At 49.3% G+C, this 24,488-nt stretch overlaps 2 protein-coding genes across 2 annotated transcripts; both read left to right on the top strand.

Annotated features, from left to right (window-relative positions):
- Positions 1-431: 431 nt before the first annotated feature.
- On the top strand, positions 432-1,847 carry LOC147597200 (uncharacterized). Its single transcript, XM_086768105.1, has one exon. It carries the CDS (start codon positions 432-434, stop codon positions 1,845-1,847), a length of 1,416 nt encoding a protein of 471 aa, XP_086624231.1.
- A 2,223-nt stretch (positions 1,848-4,070) lies between these two features.
- On the top strand, positions 4,071-10,279 carry LOC104485040 (uncharacterized). The gene is made up of 4 exons (XM_086768104.1): positions 4,071-4,139; positions 4,433-6,459; positions 8,793-8,817; positions 9,602-10,279. The coding sequence occupies exons 1-4, from the start codon at positions 4,071-4,073 to the stop codon at positions 10,277-10,279; spliced, it is 2,799 nt and encodes a 932-aa protein (XP_086624230.1).
- Positions 10,280-24,488: the final 14,209 nt, after the last annotated feature.

Here is a 24,488-nt window from a genome sequence, read left to right as displayed (position 1 = left end):
CGAAATTCCCAAACCACACTTGGATAAGGGTAATTCTGGTGTACCGCAGCATTATGTACCTCTTGCAGTGGCATGCCACTCTGACAACTTGCAGTAAGAAGGAATTGTTAAGGAATGATGCTGTCCTAGAAAAAAAGACCAGTTATGTATGGATAGAGGAGGCCTTGGAGGAGACCTGATCAAGGGAAATAGAACGAGTGGAAAACTTCTCAGATCTTTCCTGGTAATAATTTTAATTTATAAATTCCTAAGGTTGACAATATCCTTTTGCACTAATCCCTTTGCAGAAAGGGAACAGAAGACATTTTCATATCTCAGCCTGCCTTTGGAAGGGGATGGGGAGGTACGTACATACACAAGCTTTTCTCCCCCGGGGTTTGCTAAGGTCTGTTTTTTTCTTTCTCTTGGAGGACTCCCGGACGCCTGGGACAATGGGTTCCCATCAGCAGAAGGGCGACGGCCAAGGGATCTCTGGTGGATGCCACAGCAGTGGTGGTGGAGGAGGTTCATGCCATGGGGGCGGTGGAGGAGGAGGATCCTGCCACAGCAGTGGTGAAGGAGGATCTCTAGGATACCAGATCCAAGGATCATCCTGCCATGGAGGAGGAGGCAGCGGTGGCGGCGGCGGCAGTGGTGGTGCTATTTACCAGACTCACATATCATCGTCCTCCTTTGGAGGAGGAGGAGGTTCAGGCCACCAAAGCCAAGGATCCATCAGTGGCGGCGGCGGAGGTGGAGGAGGTGGTGGTGGGTCAGGCCACCAGGGACAAGGACCTGTCTGCATTATTGGAGGAGGAGGTGGCAGTGGTGGAGGCGGTGGTGGTTCAGGCCACCAAAGTCAAGGCCCCATCTGTATTGGTGGTGGTGGTGGTGGAGGAGGAAGTGGTTCTGGCCACCAGAGCCAAGGCCCCATTTGCATTGGGGGTGGCAGCACAGGAGGAGGAGGAGGAGGTTCAGGTCACCAGGGCCAAGGTCCCATCTGCATTGGTGGTGGTGGTGGTGGTGGTGGTGGAGGAGGAGGAGGTGGCTCAGGTTATCAAAGCCAAGGCCCCATCTGTATTGGTGGAGGAAGTGGTGGTGGGGGTGGAGGAGGAGGTGGTGGTTCAGGCCACCAGGGCCAAGGCCCCATCTGCATTAGTGGTGGTGGTGGCAGTGGTGGAGGAGGTGGTTCAAGCCACCAGGGCCAAGGTCCCATCTGCATTGGTGGTGGTGGTGGTGGTGGCGGAGGAGGAGGAGGTGGTTCAGGTTATCAAAGCCAAGGCCCCATCTGTATTGGTGGAGGAAGTGGTGGTGGTGGTGGTGGAGGAGGTTCAGGCCACCAGGGCCAAGGCCCCATCTGCATTGGCAGTGGTGGTGGAGGAGGTGGTTCTGGCCACCAGAGCCAAGGCCCCATCTGCATTGGGGGTGGTAGCATAGGAGGAGGAGGTGGTTCAGGCCACCAGGGCCAAGGTCCCATATGCATTAGTGGTGGTGGTGGCGGTGGAGGAGGAGGAGGAGGAGGTGGTGGTTCAGGTTATCAAAGCCAAGGCCCCATCTGTATTGGTGGAGGAAGTGGTGGTGGTGGTGGTTCAGGCCACCAGGGCCAAGGCCCCATCTGCATTAGTGGTGGTGGTGGTGGTGGAGGAGGAGGTGGTTCTGGCCACCAGAGCCAAGGCCCCATTTGCATTGGGGGTGGCAGCATAGGAGGAGGAGGAGGAGGAGGTTCAGGTCACCAGGGCCAAGGTCCCATCTGCATTGGTGGAGGCAGTGGTGGTGGAGGAGGAGGTGGTTCGTCTGGTTCTGGAGGTCTGTCCATTCAACAGCAGACCCAGCCAATCTCCTGGCCACCACAGACTAAACACAAGTAGTGTCTACAGAAGGGACTCTCAGATCAAGAAAGCCCAAGATACAAACATGCCTCACATTTCTTTCTCTGTGAAATTTAATATTTACATTGCTCCTTTCTCCTCTTCCTTGGGATTTTTCTGTTTGCCCCTCCAGCTGACTGGAGCCTCTGGTGTTATGTATCAACAGCTTCCAGCCAGGGCTGTGTCATATGTCTGTTTTCTGCCTCAGTGCTCCATTTTCCAGTGCTTGCACAAGACAATAAAACTTGCAGTTCTAGAGCTTCAGTGCCTGAGTGGTTGGATTTTGCTTTATACCACAACATTTGGGTTATTTCCATTATTGTGATGATTTTTTTTCTGAGCTGATGGTCTTGTAATAAAGCTCCAGAGCACAACTTCTTTGAAAACCCACCTGTAGAAGAGATGACACGTTGCTGTTGCGACTCACGATCCTGACTTTTGCCCATCAGATAGGGTACCACAAAGTTAAACGTCACAGTCTCTCTGCCTTATCAAAATGTCACGCACCGCCTAAGGAACTCTGAAACAGGTTAGGAGAGGAAAGATGCAAAAACTCTCACGTTCTAGCACAAAAGATTACAAGGTGCTGTTACAGATGTGAAGCTGAGGCCCTTGCACGTGCGTGGTGCAGGAGCTCTTGGTGCTCAGAGCTGCTCCAAGCAGCTGTGGAAGAGAAATGAGGGGTCTCTGCAATCCTTGCTCCAGCTCCGAACTCCCAGTGAAGCCAACAGCAGGGACAGGACCTCAGAAAGCCCCTTCCAAGCCTGGAGTAACTAGGGATCTCCTCCTTCCCAAAGGAATAAAACGCCGCCCTGGGCATGAGTCTTCAGAGGGAGTTTCCCTCTGGGAAGCAATTTCTTTGATGTGGTATATTCTGGCAATTAGCAGGGAAAGGAAAATAAACCTCGGCCTGAACTGTTCTGCGTGAGGTGGATGATAGATCCTTGGAAGTGTCCCAGCAGAGACAGGAATGACCCACACCTATAGTGGGTAATAAAGCTTCATGTTTGCGTGTCCCTCTACCCTCTGTCCTCTCCCCATGGGGGACCCCAGGGATGCAAGCATTCTCCAAACACATCCAGAGAAGCTCCTCCAGCCACTGCTGCCACTGGAACAGCTGAGTTGGCTGGAATTTTGTGAGGGAAAGCCATAGGGTGCTAAAACACCAGTGACCAGAAAGAGCACAAACACTGCCATTGCCTGCACGGTGCTAACAGAAAGCTTGGGGTCCCACTTCAAGGAGGTGGGAACGTTGCTGTTGAATGTCCCTGCACCCAGAAATGGCCCAGGACTAAGAAAGCAGGGAGAGAAGTTTCAATGGCTCTCAGGGTGACAGCAGGAGCACAGGGTATCCTCAACTCCTGTTGCTTCTTCAGAAACGCCAGAGCCATCTCCCCAAACTGGGATGGATTCATCCTTTTGGTTAATATCCATCAAGATGCTGACACACAGGGTGGATGCTGGATCTGGTACCCTCTACCTGCACCACTTCAACTCCTTTCAAAAACAGGCATCACCTCTCCTCCTAGAGGCAGCGTAAAGCCTGCCTGACCTCTGTACTGTCTGTAGTGGTGCACGCAAAACAAAAATCATGATCAACACTACGCTGGTGTAGTGGGGAAGTCCAGGCACGTGAAATTCCTTTGCTGCCCCAGCAACAGCAGTCCTACCCACTGCAGCCCCCTCCGTTCCCCTGGGCATCTCCATAGCCTATAACACACAATTAGCGAGTTTCCGAAGCCCCTTCTGCTGTCAGTCACCGCCCCAGCAGCGTGTCCCAGCTCAAGCGGAGGGTGCTAGCTGGAGTCCCACAATCCTATCTTGAAACTCAACCGCCAGAGTTGCACTCACGTGTGAAACCTGCAGCCCAACCTCAGGTAGCTTAGGAAGTGATGCACTGGAGAGGCATTGATCTGATTCGATGAGTCAGGAGAAGTAGGCTGAAGGAGCACAGTTTGTTTGGTAAATAAACCTATCACCATTCCTTTGGATGCCTCACTTCCCACTTGGGAAAACTAGAAACAGTATAAAAGTTGCTGGATAGCACGGTGCTTCATTCGCTCAGCTTTGCTCTCTTGTACGCGTTGTCAGAGCCGAGAAGGGTAAGCCCATTTCTGCCATTCTTCTCTTATCTTCATGCTTGCTAAAGATAAATGCTTTGATGGAGTAGACCTGGTTGGAGTAGAGTAGACCTGGTAGAGTAGATCTGGTAGAGTAGACCTGATGGGTGATGGCTTGAAGGTCAAGAAGGCGGCTTTGACAAATTCAAATCTCCTGCGGATGTCAGCAGAAGTAGGATAGCCCCATGATACTGGGAGTCATGTGTTTGATCAGCATGGAGATGGAACAGCTACGGTAGAGAAGACTTCAAATGATGGATTGATTAACTTTAGCAATTCAATAATCTCCTGTTAACAAAAAGCTGTGGTGTGACTGGGATCCACGGAGTGCCTAGAGGAAAGGAAGTTCATAGAGTCTGGAGACAACTGCCAATGTCATTGGGCTGCACACAGGCCCTTCTAGCTGGGAGAAATTATTGTGATGGCAGAGGCTGTTCTTGAGTGTAAACGCAATGTTTCTTGCAGGGTCACTGCTCAAAGATGTGCTCCAGACAGACCTCCGGAGGCTGCCATGAAACGTCCTCCCAGTCCGGCGGATGTCACAGCGGGGGCTCCAGCTGCCACGGGGGCAGTTCCTCCAGCTACCAGGCGCAGGGCTCCTCCTGCTGTGGGGGCTCCGGATCAGGAAGCTACAGCGGGGACAGTGGGAGCTCCAGCAAGATCATTGTGAGCTCCAGCGGTGGAGGAGGTGGATCCTGCTGCAGTGGAGGCTCCTCAGGCTACGGCATTGGAGGAGGATACAGCAGTGGCAGCGGGGGATCCAGCCAGAAGATCGTTGTGAGCTCGGGTGGTGGAGGAGGTGGCTCATCTGGATGCTGCAGTGGGGGATCCAGTGGTGGGTCTTCAGGAGGCAAGATCATCATTGGAGGTGGCAGTAGTGGGGGATCCTCTGGATGCTGCAGTGGGGGATCCAGCTATGGCATGGGAGGAGGGTATGGTGGTGGGTCTTCAGGATCAAAAAGCATAATCGGAGGTGGAAGCAGTGGGGGATCCAGTGGTGGGTCTTCAGGAGGCAAGATCATCATTGGAGGTGGCAGTAGTGGGGGATCCTCTGGATGCTGCAGTGGGGGATCCAGCTATGGCATGGGAGGAGGGTATGGTGGTGGGTCTTCAGGATCAAAAAGCACAATCGGAGGTGGAAGCAGTGGGGGATCCAGTGGTGGGTCTTCAGGAGGCAAGATCATCATTGGAGGTGGCAGTAGTGGGGGATCCTCTGGATGCTGCAGTGGGGGATCCAGCTATGGCATGGGAGGAGGGTATGGTGGTGGGTCTTCAGGATCAAAAAGCACAATCGGAGGTGGAAGCAGTGGGGGATCCAGTGGTGGGTCTTCAGGAGGCAAGATCATCATTGGAGGTGGCAGTAGTGGGGGATCCTCTGGATGCTGCAGTGGGGGATCCAGCTATGGCATGGGAGGAGGGTATGGTGGTGGGTCTTCAGGATCAAAAAGCACAATCGGAGGTGGAAGCAGTGGGGGATCCAGTGGTGGGTCTTCAGGAGGCAAGATCATCATTGGAGGTGGCAGTAGTGGGGGATCCTCTGGATGCTGCAGTGGGGGATCCAGCTATGGCATGGGAGGAGGGTATGGTGGTGGGTCTTCAGGATCAAAAAGCATAATTGGAGGTGGAAGCAGTGGGGGATCCAGTGGTGGGTCTTCAGGAGGCAAGATCATCATTGGAGGTGGCAGTAGTGGGGGATCCTCTGGATGCTGCAGTGGGGGATCCAGCTATGGTATGGGAGGAGGATCCAGTGGTGGGTCTTCAGGATCGAAAGGCATAATTGGAGGTGGAAGCAGTGGAGGATCATCTGGATGCTGCAGTGGAGGCTCCTCAGGCTACGGCATGGGAGGAGGATACAGTGGTGGCAGTGGGGGATCCGGTCAGAAGATCATTGTGAGCTCAGGTGGTGGAGGAGGTGGCTCATCTGGATGCTGCAGTGGGGGATCCAGCTATGGCATGGGAGGAGGATCCAGTGGTGGGTTTTCAGGATCAAAGAGCATAATTGGAGGTGGCGGTAGTGGGGGATCCTCTGGATGCTGCAGTGGGGGATCCAGTGGCGGGTCTTCAGGAAGCAAGATCATCGTTGGAGGTGGAAGCAGTGGAGGATCATCTGGATGCTGCAGTGGGGGCTCCTCAGGCTACGGCATGGGAGGAGGATACAGCAGTGGTAGTGGGGCATCTGGACAGAAGATCATTATTAGCTCAGGAGGTGGAGGAGGTGGCTCATCTGGATGCTGCAGTGGAGGATCCAGTGGTGGGTCTTCAGGAGGCAAGATCATCATTGGAGGTGGCAGTAGTGGGGGATCCTCTGGATGCTGCAGTGGGGGATCCAGTGGTGGCAGTGGTGGTTCCTCAGGCCACGGAATCATCATCAGCTCTGGAGGGGACAGTGGAGGGTCCTGCCAGTCCACACAGCAGAAATGCCCGATTGTCATTCCCCACATCGAGTCCCATCAGACCAAGCAGGCCTGCCACTGGCCCCACAGCCACCAGAAGTAACAACCACGCATGGCCCTGGCACTCAGCAAGAACAACCCTGTCTCTGCCATGTCATCTTCTTCCCTCCAGACCTGGCTGTGTTTGCCTGTTTCCTCCCAGCTTGTCCTGCTGAGATCTCCAGGATTAACCGCCTTGTGCCCTACTGCTGGTGTTGGGACTCCTTTGATGAGACCCTGCTGCTTTTTCAAAGAACATCTTTTGTGTCTAATAAATATAATAATATCTCAAAGCTGCCTTATTTGCCTTGTATTCTCTACCAATATCTTACGGTCTTGGAAGCCAGAAATCCATCTGATGAGACATTTCGCTCTTCTCTGTCGAGAGATGGTGGGTTCAGTAGTGCGTTCCTGTAGATGTAGCTCTACAGTGCCCCAGTTTATAGCCACGGAGAGCCTGCACCTTCATTTTCCGCCTGGGCTCCGTGATAGAGTAACAGCAGAGCCCTGAAAAGCAGAGATTGCTCCCTCAATAGCAGCTATCACTGCCCGGGGCGGCCGATAACACCGTGCCACCGTCCACGCCCCTGCCACCCTCGCCCTTTCCTGCTGGCTTTGCAAACCTCGGAGCTTACCCTGAGGCTAAGCCTCGCACGCTGAGTCAGCCAAATCAGCCCTCGGGCAGGCAGAAGGAAATAAAATGGGCAGCAAGTCCCTCAGCCAGCTCAACACACTCCAAATCATCCCTCCCGGCCTCAATCTCTCCTTGCCCAAGCTCTTGAAATCTGCTTTGAAATGCTGAGGGCAACAGCACCACCCCTGTGCTGCTTTCTGCCCCGTCAACAAAGCTGGGACGTGCTGTCCCCACGGCAAAATTGCTGGGAGCTGAACAGCCTGCAAGAGCCGTGCTCCAGAGCCAAGCTGCAGCACCGCAGGCTGTGGTGCGGACATTGTGCCGGACAGCTCTACATGCACGGCCACAGCACGTATCCCCCGCAGCCCTCTGGATCGGTTTCCCAGGAGTGCCTGGTGCTTTTTCCAAGGCAGAGGAAGGACGCAGCCTATGACAATGCAGAAGGAAGGCATCTGGAGTTATAATCATAGAATCATAGAATCATAGAATCATAGAATGGTTAGGGTTGGAAGGGACCTTCAAAGGTTATCTAGTCCAACGTCCCTGCAAGGACCAGGGACATCTCCAACCAGATCAGGGTGCTCAGAGCCTCATCCAGCCTGGCCTTGAACGTTTCCAGGGACGGGGCCTCCACCACCTCTCTGGGCAACCTGTTCCAGTGTTCTATAAATCGCATCGTAAAAAATTTTTTCTTAATTTCCAATCTAAATCTACCCCCCTCTATTTTAAAACCATTACCCCTCGTCCTATCACAACAGGCCCTACTGAACAGCCTCTCCCCATCTTTCTTGTAGGCACCCTTGAGGTACTGGAAGACCGCTATCAGGTCTCCCCGGAGCCTCCTCTTCTCCAGGCTGAACAGCCCCAACTCTCTCAGCCTGTCCTCATAGGAGAGGTGCTCCAGCCCTTTTACCATCTTCGTGGCCTCCTCTGGGCCCTCTCCAACTGGTCCATGTCCTTCTTGTGTTGGGGGCTCCAGAACTGGACACAGTACTCCAGGTGGGGAGTACTCCTTCATAAAAGGAGTAATCCAACCACGGTGGGTTTAAGTGGTAGGACGTTCACACCTTCATTATTGTCTCCAGGGCCCCTAAGCTTTCTCAGAGCATCTTTAACACCCTTGCAAAATACCAGCACTGGGCAATTCGCTTTTGACACCTGAGCTTCTGGTTCGGATGTAAATGTTTTCCTCAGAAAATCTCCCACCAGGGAGATGCTGGAGCAATCAATGCGTGGCCACCAGCCACTTTCTGAGCATTCATATTCCACTCTCCCAGGTACCTGCGGAAGGCACCCACCCTCGCAGCGATGCCCCGAGCCACGAGTGCTGCCATGTCGCCAAACTACAGCCTCCCTGCCCCTTCCCTGAGCAGGAGGCGGTCACCACCACCCTCTGCCCCAGACTTGCTAATACTCTGGCTCAGCGTTTCCCTACGCTTACCTCCCACCCGCCTTCCCCGGTCACCCCCAGCATCTCCACCTCTCTGAGGGCCAGAGCGGTCCTCCGTAGGCCAGGGCAGGAGCACAGGAATAGGCTCATTACGCAGAAGTAGCAATTACTGCCGCGTGCAACACAACAAGCCGAGCGAAGGAAAGATATCGATCAGATGTCATGAGTCAAAGCAAACATGAAATCAGAGTTTGATTGGTAAATAAATCCTTGCCATTCCTCAGGGTGTCTCACTTCCCATATACGCTAAACGCCATATAAAAGTTCCTGTCTGTTAAAGCTCCTCGTTCAGTCGACTTTTATCTTCTAAATGTGTTTCCAATGGCTGAGGAGGGTAAGTCTGCTCTTTTCTGAGACTTTATTATTTCATATTCGTGGGAGGTAGCTTCGTTTGAGATCTTGATGCACGCTTGCAGCAGTATCGACGCTGCCCGAGCATCCTTAGCGAAGTTCTCAGGATCTGTAGGGTTTCTTGCTGTGGTGCGGGTCGTACACCAGTAAGCAAGGTGAAGTCAGGTCACCGGACAGGGAGCCACAGGGCTGAGCAGGCTGAAAACCCAGGTGAGTCTGTAGTGGGACCAGCACACGGCGACTGCAGAGTCTTTACAGTTTTGGACGTGTTTGCAATGTGTGGGACACATTTTTTTTTATACTATTTAGTAACAAGCCTATGCTGTAATTCATAACAGTTACGTACCGGTGCCAGTTACCTTGTGTAAAAGACCTTTGGGGATGCAACAGTACAGCCGACAATGTCATCTTCCGTGGGAATTTCGACCTACCACTCTTGCAGCAGTTTAAAAAGAAAAGCAAGGATAATATTTGATATTTTTACAGCTCTGCTGCTGTGGCCATGAAGATGAGCAGGGAAAACAATGGCAATTATTAGAAGTTAAAAGAGTATATTTCAGATTTTTATTCTCTGGAGGTAAGAAAGAGAAAAGGTATCCCAGTAAGAGTCAAAACACTCTTCCATTTGAAGAACAGCTAGGCAGTACCCAGTTTTGAAGGCTGGCAAAGCCTTTCTGACCACACCACCTGAAGCCTCTCCACCTGCCATGGTGCAAAAGTAAAGCAAAATGTTGCAGAATTGGGTTTGTTTTTTTTTCCTCTTTCAGATTTTTCACTGTCTCCAAAGGAGACGTGACCGCCAGAACAGGGGCTACAGCAATGAGATCTCCTCGCACCACAGAGGATGCAGCAGCAGCAGCAGGGGCTTCTCAGACGTCCATGGACACGGCTCCTTCTTCTGTGGTGGGGAAGGCTCGGTCATCTACAGTGGGAGACCTTCATCCTCCCAGCCCATGGCGACATCATCCACCTACAGCATTGCAGGGGGGTACAGATGTGTCGGTGATGGATCTGTTGTAATAGCCAGCAGCGACAGCGGGGGGACATCTGGCTGGGGCATCGCAGGGGGGACAGTCCCAGTCTACGGCACTGGGGGGCAAATAGGCAGTGAGGACTCAGGCCATAACATCATTGGCAGCTCCAGGGATGGTGGATCCACCTGCCAGGGTGAGAAACTGGGTATCGCTACAGGAGGAGGCTCTGGATATGGATATGATTCATCACCAAGAGAAAAGCCCTTTACAAGAGGTGGAGGCAGTGGCGGATCAGGGTACGGTAGCAGAGGATCGGGCTATGACATCGGGGGGTGCTCAGGTCCAGAGCTCAGCTTTGGAGGTGGTGGGTCCTCCCAGGCCATGCAGCAGAAATGCCCTGTGGTCATCCCCAACATCGAGGCCCACCAGAGCAAGCAGAGCAGCCAGTGGCCCCCCAGCCAGAAGAAGTGACTGGCCCAGCGGCCACCCCTGCTCAAGCTAAAGTGCCCTGGATGTGTCATTATGGTTGGGGAGCTTTGCATTCCTCACAGCGCTGCCGTGAGCACCACTGGGAAAAGTGATTTGTGGTCTGGTGACCAGAAAAGATTCTTCTCTCAGTCTCCTTTTGGTCATGGGTTGGAAAATTAAACTTCATCGTCTGTGGGAAAATTCCAGTATCTGAATAATTTATTTAATTTCTGGCTGCTTCATTCAAAATACAGATAGATACCCATGGAGTCTACTTGAAAACAAAAGATTCATCTTCTAAGATTTTTGATACATATTTTACAACCATACTCAACTGTAGTATTTATTTTAAAAGAATTAAAGTATATCATTTTCAACAGCAAAAGAAGGTCCTTAATTTCACCCTTGCTGAAGCCAGAGCTTCTTCCATGCTGTTCCCATCGAGTGGAAACGCTCTGTCCTGCCGCGATCCTCCTCACGGGTACTCAGGCCAGACCCTGCAAGCTAATTTAAGGAGATATGCAAAACTCCCAGGTGATTTCCGACTGATTATTATTTACAGCGTGACCTTGGGAGCACAAGGTTGTTTACTTGAAGCAATTACACGCCAGGATCCCGTCCCAGAGAGATTGCAGGTGATGTTGTAAGCCAGAGCACGTAAACCGTGTGCTTGCACCAGTGGCGTGATGCAACTCGAACGAGCTCATTTGCTTCCTGGCTGTAACCTGCTTCATGGCATTTTTTAATAGGATCAGTTCCTAAATTAGGCAGAGGGAGAAGATGATGGGACAGCACCAGGGAGGCTTGAACATCCAGTGTTCGTTGTTACCCGGTATTTGCCAAACAATTCGTATTTTGAACATGTTCTCTGGGTTTTTTCAACTTCTCCAAATACCAATAATGGAGGAAAAAAACACCCATGGATCTGTACCCATTTAAAAGGGAGACAAAAGAGCATAAAATTCCACTGTAAAATATTTTTTACCATTGCTGCTTTCACCCACCTGTGAGGATTTTCACCCTCTCAGCTCAGTAAAAATCGGGAAAACTTTGCCCTGGTGTTTGTGAAACACCACAGGTTAGAGAAACAAAACTCCTCTGAGCTCCAGCCCCGTGTCTGGTGCCACCGCAGGTATCTTTCACACAGTAAAATGTTGTAAGACTGCAGGGCTGTGGTGCAGGGAATGTTACACAAGATTTTGTCACCAGCCATATTAAATTCCGTTCTAAAATTAGACTGTGTTATCATTTATTTGCACCTACTTATAATTCTATAATCTACCGCTTCATTATTGATTTCTGTTATTTTCCCTGCTTCGTCTGATAACATCAAAGGTCACAAATAACTCAGAAAGCTCCAACAACTTCCAAGAGACTTCTAGAAAACTGGTTAGAGCCTGGAGTACTCAAAAACTTCTTGTTTATTCAACTATCTGACCAAAAACCATCCCAAAATTTCAGTTGCTCCTCCAAAAAAAAGAAAATTGAAAACTCTTAAGAAGTACTTTTCTTGTTCACTGTCCCACCTGGCTGGTCCTTTGAGCCAGATTAAATAGCAGTATAACAGACCCAGCTGGGAAGGAGGATGCTCTTACATCCAGAGCTTGAATACAAGGGGCCAGGGCTGCACCCCACTGCCTTTCCCTGCGCCCCGGAGCGGCCACAGCTTGCCTCCAGCACGAAGCCATGGATTTTACAGGCGGGCATACACATGCACATTTGCACATGCACGTTTCCTCCCCACTCATTGCGCAACAGGGGAGGAACGAGTCATCCTTCATCCTGCGATAACACAGGACTCACATCCACCAGCGTGTCAGCGCTTGCAAAAGCTGTGGCCCCTCCGCTTCGGCTGTTTGTAAACAGGCAAGCCAAACGGTAAACACGAACCTGGCTTCTTGATGAAAGTCGCTAAGCTGGCGCCTCTGGATAGAAACTAAAGAAATTGTTTTAGAGATATCAAGTGGGAGCCACTCCTCTCCGCTTCAGATGTCCAGTCGATCTCTACCCAACAAAACCCTGTGACTCCCATGTTTGCAGAGGGAGTTCAAAATGCAAAATGAGTGAGAACGCTGAGTGAACCCTGCTGAAATTGCACGGTCAAGCGGCTAATGGGAGGGAAAAGGAGAAACCGGGGCTATTGCAAAGCCGTGGTTGCGCAGCTGATTGCACCAGCGCCAGGCGAGAGCCCCGGGCTTGCAGCAGTCCACTGCTTTGCACCCAGGGTGCACCCGTCCCGCCCCAGGGAAGAGTTGGGTGAGCTCGAGCTGAGTGGCGAGCTTGGAGACGTGGTCTCTGAGCTAGCGCTTTACTCACAGCTTACTCACGTACGCAAAGTTTGCCTAAGCGGTTTCCATAGGCACGCATTTTCCATCATGGACAACGGCTGCTTCAGAGACAGGCTATTAAAAAAAAAATTAAAATATTTGAAAAAGAGGAATTCTAAAATATCAGTTTTGTTTGAGGCTTTGCAGTATTAACCAGGGGAAATGTCAGCAATGAAAATTCAAGATAACTCTGTCCATATCAGTGAAATGGCTATAAAAGTCAGACACAAAGTAGAGGCAGACAGGTAGAGAAACTGCACTACCTCTTTGGGGTATTCACAAAGCCAAGGCTTCTGAAAGTGGCCAGTACTGCTACCTGGCTTTGACAGGTCACTTTGCAGTCGTAGCTCTCGGGCCCCGCCACAGCGGCTACCAGCTTCGTTATCCCGGTTTTATTGCTCTGGGAAATGACACAGAGAGAGGAGATCGAGGAGGGACCCTCGGCTGCTAAGCTTCTGGCACCTGCAAATGTTTTACAGGCTGACAGCAACTTTAAAGATGTTTTCGGAGAACATGTGATGAGGACTTTATGAAAATTTGCCATTTTTTACAGCAAGAGCCTGAAAGTGGTAGGGCTTGTCCACTGCACAAGACCCCGGTCCGGCCAAGGGCAGTTAGAGGCACCATGACCTGGCGTCGTGACCTCTCCTACCCGCCAGACTTTGGGCAAGAGGTTTCAGGAGGACAGAAACCCCAAAAGCGCCACCTTTGCCATCCATTTTGCAATATAAAACTCATCCTGGCATGACAGTGAGACAGCCAAGCCACCCACACGGTTTTCACTCTCCGTGCATTACAACCTGCGTGGGGCAGGGTGGCAATTAAAGCTGTGTAACACAAGGAAGACAATCTACTGTATGACAAGTCAATCAAAGAAACCGGGTTGAATAAGCTTTTGAAGGTGGTGGGTAATTAGAGGCGTGGCTGTTTTGTAAATACATTGGTCATTTTTCCCCAGGGGTTTATTGCATTTTCAGGAAGAGAGCTAGGAACCATATAAAAGTTCTCGGATGGGAGAGCAGCTCATTCGCTCAGCTCCACTCCCTCTTCAGAGACTTCACAGCCAAGGTAAGCTGTTACTACACTGCTAACATTTAATTCCGGTGGAAATTTGCTGAACTGAGCTGAGCTATGCTCTTACGAAGATGGGTCTGTCTGCAGGTGTTGGGATTATTGAGAGCCAAGTTCTTGCCGCCGCGTTGGCTGAGGCAATTTTGCGCTATCAAAATTGGTCTCAAAACTGCCTGTGCTAAGAAGTAAAATTTGTTGTTCTTATCACATGTAGATTTATTTGGATTACTCCAGGATGCCTAGTTTCCAACGGACAAACTGGAAATTAAAAAGTAAAGAATGGGATCTGAGAATGAATGGGAGGCAGCAAGCTGATCTTCCATAAGAAACCTTGGGTTTAAGCTGGGAATTTTAATTGCACTTATGAGTCTGACTCCTTTACTAAGCTCCTTTGGAAAACGTAAAGCTTCAGGAGCTGAAAGTATCAAGCTGTCCTTGAAGACATTTAGGAAAGAACTGAGAAAGCAGATTTAAACTGTGAGAGGGAGGAATAGCATGAACAGCCTTCAGCTCAGCTGGCCGCATCCTGGATGCCTTCTGCCTCCTCGAAATCTCAGGGGATGTGCACACAGGATTTTTTTCATGGCTCAGGAAATTGGGCACTGGCCAGCCAAGGGTCCACAGGGCATGGAGAGAGCAGAGGACACAAGGAGGGAGGAAGAAACGGCAATCTCTTCGTTTTGAGCACCTGGCTTTGAAAATATATTTTGTCGAGGCTCTAATACCATGGGTTCTGGCTGTAAATTCGTGAAGTATGCCAGGGCCCCTCTAGGCTGAAAGTTTTTTCAGACCTTTGCCAAGATGCCTCTTGCCAGCGTAGCACAAACTGGCAGCCCACAGCGCATCTGCTCCTCTGTTACCCTGCCCTGAGATAATCCCAGGGCATCTTGCACGAGCGCTCATGGGCTGAAGCGAGGGAGAGCAGGGAAACAGCTCACGGAGCCCAGCAGAAATGGAGATGGAGGGCTGCTGCGGGGGCTCATGAGGGCGGTCAGATGGTGCGGGCCGATCCAGCACTGTGGGAACGAAGCCCCAACCTGGAAAAATGGGACAGGCAGACAGGCAAACCCTGCCAAGCCCTGGCAGGCTCATGAACACATCAAGGAAATCTGAACCTAGAGCAGAGTGGGGGAAGCGCGCTGCCATTCATGCATCTAACACCAAAGGTCTCTCCTTTCCAGGGTTTGCCACACCAACTAAAAAATGTGCTCCCGTGCAGACAGAGGCTGCCACAGCACTGAGAGCTCCTCCTGCCACAGCGGAGGCTCCTCCTGCCACGACAGCGAGAGGTCCTGCCACGGCTCTGAGGAGGTCATCTGCCATGAAGTGAACGCTGTGCAGGATGTGACACCGGTGGTGGTCCTCCCTCCTCAGTGTCCCGTGGTCACCGTGCCCGGGCAGGCGCCAGTGGCCCCCGTTCCCTGCCAGCAGCAGCAGCAGATCAAGCAGCCAGCACAGTGGCCCCCGCAGCAGCAGCAGAAGTGAAGGGATGAGGACAAGTCAAGCATCAGCACACACCGTGGGGCTGTGCCTCTCCCCTCTCCCCTGCAAGATGCAGCCCTGAGCTTGGGCCAGTCCTGCCCCTTCCCTCCAGCACGTATTACCTCCTCCCGCTCCTGATCACGCAAAGTGGCATTAGCATGGCAGAAACGTGATTTGCCCTCGGGCGCGCGAGAATTTGAATCCACTAATTTCCTGCTTCTGTCTCAAGTAGCAAAGATGTGATATTAAAACTTATAGCTCACAAAACATGCTGGTGTCCTAGTGTTTTTCCACTGTTACCCTCCTCCTTATTTTCAGCATCATTCCCAAGCCCACCTCTGCTAACAAGAGCTGCTTTGCTCAGCTTCCCCTCCTTCCCATTGAACTTCAAAGGCAGCGATGTGTCAAAGCTCAGCTCTCCAGCCCCCACACCTTGTGTGCCTACCAGACGAACCCAGATGCTGGGTTTGGAAAAGCTGTCTGGGGTTGAAGGTGCGGATCAGCATCTCTCGTTCATCCCCGCCCTTGGCTCTGTGACAGCTGGCCCCGAGCCTCAGACCCTCACGGCCGCATTTGGAAGGAGCTAAAAGTGAAGCTTCGGCTGGTGAGCACAAAAGCAGACTCCGTCTAGGAAGTCTGAAAATCACTGATCACCATAAACAAGAGGGTATAAGCAGAGGAAGGACTACAACATGCTTAATCTTCCTTCTGACCTGTTCAAAATAGAGAATATGGGGTTAGATAGATAATTTGTGCAAAGTAACTCTACCTTCTTTGAAAATCCCAGCAAGAGCCCATATTGCCTAGATTAAATACTGGCTGATGCATAATAAAACTAGGATTAAGTCAGGCCACGCACTGCAGCACGGACGCCCACTGTGAACTCTAGTCCCATAAACACTACACATGTCTGGAAAACAAGAGAAAGATTGCGAAAGAAAAAAAAATGTTCCTAGGGAACATCTATCAAGGATTAAGCTAACTTTCCTCAGCAGAAACCATAAAAGTTCTGAGCTTTCCTTGTAGATGTAAGAAAAAGGAACGTCGAATGGGCAGATGGCCGTAAAAATATGCAGTTGCACTTCCCATCGCGCTAGGTTCATCCCCAGGGTCTCCTCCAGTGTCCGCCAGCACGGAGGCAGATCGCTGCAGGAATTCGCACCTCTGTGGGCCGAGTGCAGTATTGTGTGTAACGCGCTAGATATTTAATTAGCAAAGGATTTGCACTGAACCTTTGAAAGGAACAAGAAACTTATTATTAGCACTTCTTTTATTATTACTGTTAATTAAAATAACAAGGAGCATCATTCCCATGTGCAAGGTACATGGTTGCAGGTGCAAGGAATGAACGTCAGGGTCAGAGACGTGTGGATCCAGCTGTGCATACGGGCATTGCGTGGTGCCACCAATGGTCGCCGTCCCCCCAGACACCCAGGTACCCCTCTGGCAGAGCCAGACCCATCCTGTGCCAGACAGGAGGCTGAAACTAAGCCAGACTGGAGGCTCCAGGCTGGGTTTGAACCTGAAAGAATTTAGGGGAAGGGGAGATAAAATCTCCTATCATATTAATTATCTCTAAGCAGCCCAAGTTTTCTCCCACGCTTTTGCTCTCGGCTAAGCTGAAGTGCTGCAGGTTGTGTCATTCTTTTAAGGAGATATTTAGGAAGAGCCTAAGGAATAGAGACAGCAAATCTCTCCCGAACTGGAGTTTTGTTTTCTCAGCACACACGTCTGGGAAGTGAAGCAGAAAAGAGGATTGCACAAATTCAGCAGGAAATTATCCCCACCTTCCTCCCGCCCCAGCGAAGATGCCTGCACTGAGGGTGTTTTCACTCACGAGTGGGTGAGAAACAGATTGCAAAAAGCATGATAAACCCAAGGCAAACATTGGAAAAGCAAGAGGCAAGGGGGCCCTGCATGCAGAGCACGTTTCTCAGCACTAAACAAGTGTTGGGCAAGTGTTGGGCTCCTACAAGCGCTTCTGGCTGTGCCATTGCGGCTGTGTAAAAGCAATGCCACCATGCGAGAGTCCCAGACCACATCAAGGTGAGGGTCCTGCTCAACCTGATCTCCCGTTAATTGTAGCATCCCCGCTAACACCCCTCCAGCATACCCCACAGCTATGGCATGCCCCACATGCCTCTTAGCTACTCACCAGCTCGTCGGCACAGGGAGAAGACCTGCTTCCCTGGCACGGCGCCGGCTCGGAGCAGACTCAGTGGCGGTAGCCACAGTGCTGATAGTGGTGGCCACGCCAGCGTGAGTTTCTGCTACAAACGCAGCCGAAGCTGTGGGCACAGAGGAGGGGCGTGTGCTGGGTGTACAGCCAGGAGCCTGCCAGGTCATACCAGGTTGAGTTCAAGTCGAAGAAGGATTCTCTCCCAGAAAAGCGTGCCATTTCGAGCAACAGGCTGCACCTGAAGGAGAGGTCACCTGGTCATGGAAGCAAGGCAATATCTTTTTCCACAATTTCTTTCTTTACTGCACTTTGAGACAAGCAGAGTTAACCAGAAATTGAGGACTTACCTACAGTAAATTTGAACTTTTTTTTCCCCGTTTCATCACTGTCCATAAGGTATCTCCTGGATGACATATTAGATACAACAGTATTTTTCCTGCAGGTGAGATAGTTATTTCAAAACCGAAAGTTTATTGTTATTTTCAATAATATGATCAGAGGGCTTTGAGGCCAGGCTGAGAGAGCTGGGGCTGTTCAGCCTGGAGAAGAGGAGGCTCCGGGGAAACCTGAGAGCGGCCTCCCAGTGCCTGAAGGGGCTGATGAAAAACTGGAGAGGGACTTTAGACAAAGGTCTGTTGTGATAGGATGAGGGGTAACAGCTTTAAACTGGCAGAGGGCAGGTTTAGATGAGATAAAGGAAGAAATCCTTCCCTGTGAGGTGGTGAGGCCCTGGCCCAGGTTGCCCAGAGAGGCTGTGGATGCCCTGTCCCTGGCAGTGCCCAAGGTCAGGTTGGACAGGGCTGTGAGCAACCTGGTATGGTTGGAGATGTCCCTGCCTAGGGCAGGGGGTTGGAACTGAATTATCTTTATGGTCCCTTCCAACCCAAACCATCCCATGATTCTATAATTAGATACCATTTATCAATGAAATACAATAAATATTCCATAGAAAGTATCTCTTTCTTGTACTACAATAAACAAGGAGTTTGGATTTAGGTAGAGCCAAGTCAAGTGGGTAAACAGAGAGCTACAGTCTACACATAAGTTTCCGTAAGGGTTCCAGACTACCCATCAAATCACGTACCTTGGTCAACAACAGAGGAGCAACAGGAGAAGTAAAGTCAAACTGAAGGGAACGGCCTGAAGCAGGGCAACTTTATAGAGCTGGAGGCTTCAGTAGTGAGGCACCCCTGGAGAATGGGGGCTTTGCTCTCCCCTGACCACAGCCATTTTTGTTTGCTGCCCTTGCTTCCTGACATGTACATCCGACACACTTTTTTTTAATTTTTACCATCTTCTCTCTTTCGTATGACAACAGATTTACTCCCATACATTGTCAAAGATTTCTAAAGGTGCTGCCTAACCACAGCCTAAATAAAGTTTTGCAGCAAAGCATTTATAGGATCGTTTCTACATTGTGATACTGAAGCACAGATGTGAATGGACCTGTTTGAGGGATCCCGGTGAGTCAGCGGAGCATCACCCAAAATCCACGTCTAATCCACAATGCCATCCCGTTGTTGACACATTCTTGCCTTTTATGGGACAAGAAAAGGTAATTGCTGGGTTAGATGGGCATGACCTGTACCTAAACGTGGAAAGGAAGGCCGAAGTTCATCCATGATTCACGGGAAAATCCGGGCTCAGAAGCATCTTCCTCTACCACGTTACACTTTTTTTTTTCTTGAGCTAAGCCCCGTCTAATGCACGTGTCCATAAGAGCTGCAGAGATGCCATGGCTGAGTACTGAAAGCAGGACAGCAACACTAGCGCTCTGTCCCAGCTATTAGTTCAAATATTGTCTTCAACATTAATGTGAAATTAAAGGTCTTCAACCTCACTCTGGAGGCAGGCACATGGTCCACCTTCTCACAACCTTGACTGCTAAAAGCTTCCAGAAAGTAAACTAAAGACATGTTTTGTTTAAAACGTTGGATGAAAAATTAAAAGTACATTAAAGAAAGAGGAAAATGGGAACAGAAAATAACTACACCTCCGGGAGCATGAGCAGGACTGAAGCTGGTGGGTTCACCTCAAACCATTCTGCATCAGGATTTGATATCACTGCCATCAACACTGTATTGCAAAATTAAACTAAAACAGCATCTATAGCAAGAATAAAATAAATCCTTGATAGGACACACCATGCAAATAGGTTGAAATTATCCATGAAGGACATCTTTGGGCTAATCCTAAATCTGTCATTAAAGTATCCAGTACCATTGGGCAACTCAGCTAGAGTACTCCTGCCCTAAACATAATCCGCACGACTTAACATTAGCAATCATTCTTCTTTCACATGGAGATGTGATCACGTTTAGCTCTTGGTCCATGTGACATCCTGGCACAGCTTGAGAAATTGGTACTTCTGAATTACAAACATCTCTTCCGGCTGATATTTGTTGTCCATGACCAGATCCATTAGTTTCTTCAGCATTGGCGTCACTTTGCGTGAAATACCTTCCAATCTCTTTCATAGGGAGGCAAAGGAATTAAAGTGCTATTAATAACTCATGGGACAATTAAGATGCTAAAAGCATAGTGGATCAAAGGGAAAATGTCGGAAGCTGAACACAGTGGATAGAAATGGGCTGGGATATGTAATTATGTTACACTTGCCAAGAGATGTCTCATGTCCCAGATAACCCTTTGGAAGAGTATAAAAGGTCTCTCACTCCAGCTTCCTTCATTCACTTCTCTGCTCCTACACACCTCCATCCCTGTTGCTGAAGGGGTAAGTCCAATTTTTCTTTTCCTCTTGAGTTTCTTTACGAAACAAGCTGCTTTTATACAAGCTTTGGAAGTGCTGGAGTATGATACTCACTCCTCACCTCCAACACCTCTCACGTTACCCACATGAGCTGTTTTATTAACACAAATGACAATGTGGACACAAGCTTAGCAGGCAGAGGCTCAAGCTGAACCAAGACAACAGAAAGATTGGAAAACAGAGAGAGAGGAGCGTTGGAGGACTTTATGGAAAACAGCTTCACATTTTTCAAGTGGAAGGCAATGGACTGTCCGGGGCTGTGTATGGGCAATGGATATTTTGAGTAGTTTTTCTCTGGAAAGAAAGTTGCATCCGTAAAAGGTGATATTCTTACTGGGGGATATAAATAATCTCCTAATACCTAATCAGCTTTGAAACTTTCTTATCACTGAAGAACTAGAAGTTAGGAAGAAAATGGGGAATTCCAGAGCAAATTAGAGAATGCAGGTATGCTCACGTACATTGAGGCCACCGTACCAGCATGACTGTTTCTTTCTTTCCTACAGCTTTGCCAAAACTCAAAGAAGATGTGCTCCCGCAGGTCCTGCCACAGCCACGAAACCTCCTGCCATGAATCCCACTCCTCCTGCCACGACTTGAGACCCTCCTGCCATTACACCATCCAGAGGCAGCCTGTGCAGAAGTTCACCTATGTGACGCCCTGCTGCCCTCCCGTGCAGCCTTATTGCCCCCCTGTGCAGCCCTATTGCCCCCCCGTGCAGCGCTACTTCCCCTCCGTCCCCTACTGCCCCCAGTACTCCAAGAACATCTGCAAGCTGCCTCCGACGTGCCCCAAGTACTAGCAGCAGGATCTGACCCCAGACCTGGACCCACCGGCTTACTCCTCCCTCGGACGCTCTTGATGTCTAAAGCTTGAATAATTGTATCTCTTTTCCCATATTTAGTTTGCACAAATCCTCTAATATCTCACCTGTGATTAGGCTTTTCTTCAAAATATAAATCCAATGTATTTTAACTTATTTAGCATGCAAGACCCAGCTTATTCTCTTTTCCAAAAGGCTGGGAATGACTTCTGCTGGCAGTGGCTAACACATGATGTGTTAGCCTCCAAAACATGTAGATGAGACAATAAAATTTCATTTCCAAAAAGATGTTTATGCTTTGTTTATTCCTTGACCTCTTTATTTGAGAATTATCTTTACCTCTAACTTCTTAACCACCACTTCTCATTCTTCTGCTCCCAAACATATCACAAAATGCCCACATTCTAAGGTTTCAAAATGAATGAAAGCCAGTCATTCCAGATGCACTTCTGCAGCAGACGAACGCATCTGTGGGCTGCATACAGGGAGCTCACCTGTACCCTATTTCGCCTACAACTGTCTTTCTCACTTCCTTACTTCAGCAGCACCTCAGACTTCAATTGTCCCTCTGACTCAGAATTACAAACGTTTTGAGGTGTCTAATAAATGCAAATAGGTGCCTAGAGGACTTCTCTCACCCTCCTTTTTTTCACTGAACTTCAAATTACTGTTTCCAGTGAAAACTGCACACACTTAAAAATAAACGCTAAATCTCTCTCTGCTTTTCACAACCTCAGACTGTCCTTATCTCCCCAGTCGCCAGCGCATCTAGCTGAGACATCCGTTCTAGAACAGGATCGCTCACTTGCTTCTGCCAGTGCCTGCTTCTCTGCATTGGTTTCACAGGGAGCTCAACAACTAGCTCCAGCTTAAATTAACTTTGAGTATGTAGAAAAGGGTGAGACAAATGCTCTACCTGACAGGACTCACATAAGGCTCTTCCCAAAAGCCTTCATCAACCTAGATGAAATGTTCCTACGTTACTTGTAACTCACAGTGCTGTTCAGAAGGCTGCTGGTAAGACTTTCCTAAACAAGAGCTAGCTTTAAAAGTCTTTTTAAATCTATTTTTTTTCTGAATCGTGGCCTTGAAAAATAAATTTTAAAAAAACCAACCAGAACACAAAACCGTGGTGTCCTGGGATGTGTTTTCAAATTCAGAAGGAATTAGCATCACACAAAACTGCTGTCAGCATAGCAATTTTTTTTTTTTTTTTTGCCAAATTTGACACAAAAATAAACCGTGAATGATAGGAAGACCTCTCAGTAGGGACAGCTGCTCCCTTGTGAACTCAGGAAGCAACTTTTAGGACCCTCTTATTCTAGTTGCCTCAGGACTGCCGATGAGATGCTCCCAAGTAGCTCCTGCAGCACCTACCTGGACAGAAGGCACAGGAAAGGAACAATTTCCCACTTCGTTGTCCTGAAGTAAAGTCTTGGGCCACTGCCAGAGAAACAAAGTAGTAAATAGTGAAGCTCTGCAATGAGTAAAAATTACAAAACTGGTTAAGTAAGACAGAAACCCAAAGTGATTTGGTATCTGAAAACAGGATGCTAACAGGTGACATCTTCCCAGCGCAAATCCTTCCTGCTTAGGATTTGAAATCCTCCTCCTCCAGGAAGAATGTAAACAGGATAACAGCATGGCGCAAGGGAAAAAGTGCTGATGGTTGGGTGGACTCACAAACAGAGCAAAAAATATTGGAATTGGGGATGTCCTTCTAGCGTCATCTCCGGTGTCAAGGAGTAGAGGTGTGTTCAAGCTAGTCAACAGGACTTCCCTCTAAGTAGAGTCCATGTGAGCTGTGGCTGTTAATTACAGTCCCTCATGTCACAAAAAAAAAAAAAAAAAACATATCAATCAAAATGTGAGCCTGTCATGCAGACCAAGGGGCAGTACGCAGGGTAGGAGTCAACACTTTTGAACTACACATTGATGCAATACTGGCTTCCCAATGACAAATCACTTAATAACTCTAGGGTTAGGTTCATTTTTAATATCCAAATATGCAACTGCCTTCAAAATTCCCTTATAAAGCAGGTTGGGAAATCCATTGCCTATTAAGATGCTAAGGAAAAAGTCATAATTGTTTTTCCTGACTGTGTCAAATCAGAAATACTAAAAACTAGACACAGAAGATAAACATGAACGTGACTACTTAATTAATTGTCAGCATTGCCAAGAGATGCGTAATTGCTCGGACAGCCCTTTGGATAATATAAAAGTTCGCCATCCCGTGTTCCTCCTTCATTCGACATCAGCTCTCAGTGCTCTTCCTCTTGCTCACTCCAACGAAGGGTAAGTTGGATTATATTGATTTATCTACTATTGAGCAGCAGGAGCTCACATAGGAATTCTAGCTGACTAGTTCCATGTTTAGATCTTACCTTTGTCTCAGAAATTTGTTCTTTTTGGTGACTGGGTACCTGAACATGTAAACTGCACAAAGGGTGCTCATGGTTTGCTCAGAGCAGTTGGGATGACAGAAAAATGGGAGTAACTGAAGGATCAAATCTGCAGAGACACAGAGTCTTTGGGACCCAGCAAGGAATTAATTCCCAAAGTAGCTGGTGACAGAGGCAGAGATATCTCAGACAAGTCAGTACAATTTTAGAAGTAAATTTTACCTTAAAAAGCCAACAGCAGCATTTTGCTAGGGAAATTCCCATCAGAGCTGGACCATTGTAGAGTATCCCCCAAAAGACAAGGCAGTATCACTTTCAGGGTCAAGGTATCCCATGTATTTCAAAACAGAGGAAAACAAAGTTTCCCAGATCACGACAGAAAAAGAGCCGAGGAAAACGCAGGAGGTTACAGTGGGGCAGCCGTGCCAGCTTGATGGTCTCTCTCTCTTCCCTATAGCTTTGCCAAAACTCCAGAAAGATGTGCTCTCGAGGATCTTGCCACAGCCATGAAACCTCCTGCCACGGATCCCGCTCTTCCTGCCATGAATCCCACTCCTCCTGCCACGACTTGAGACCCTCCTGCCATTACACCATCCAGAGGCAGCCTGTGCAGACGTACACCTACGTGACACCCTGCTGCCCTCCTGTGCAGCCCTATTGCCCCCCTGTGCAGCGCTACTTCCCCTCCGTCCCCTACTGCCCCCAGTACCCCAAGAACATCTGCAAGCTGCCTCCGACGTGCCCCAAGTACTAGCAGCAGGATCCAGCCCCAGACCCACCGACTCGCTCCTCCCTTGGACTCTGTGGCCATTGTCTCGTCCTTATTGAAATCCCTGGGTCTCTGCCATGTGCCTCACAGCTGATCTGGATGAAATGTTCCCCTAATTATCATTCAACATGTCATTCTTTCTAATTATTCAGGAAATGTCCTTTCTAGTTATTCAGTGCCTAATTACTGGGAATCTTTCTATGCCATGCACTTCTCCTTCAGACTCATCTGGGTGTGGGAAACAATAAATCTTACCATTCATGAGACCCACATTGTCTTTCGATCCTTTCATTCACTTTTTCCTTTGGACTTTTTTCTGGATTCTTCAGTCAAATTTCCTCATACTCTCAAAATGTCCCAATAGTTGGTTGTGAATAACAATTCC

Source organism: Chlamydotis macqueenii, chromosome 28, assembly GCF_036417535.1.
Source record: "Chlamydotis macqueenii isolate bChlMac1 chromosome 28, bChlMac1.mat, whole genome shotgun sequence".
In the NCBI taxonomy this organism is placed as follows: Eukaryota; Metazoa; Chordata; class Aves; order Otidiformes; family Otididae; genus Chlamydotis; species Chlamydotis macqueenii.
This window is presented reverse-complemented; position numbering and strand designations above follow the sequence as displayed.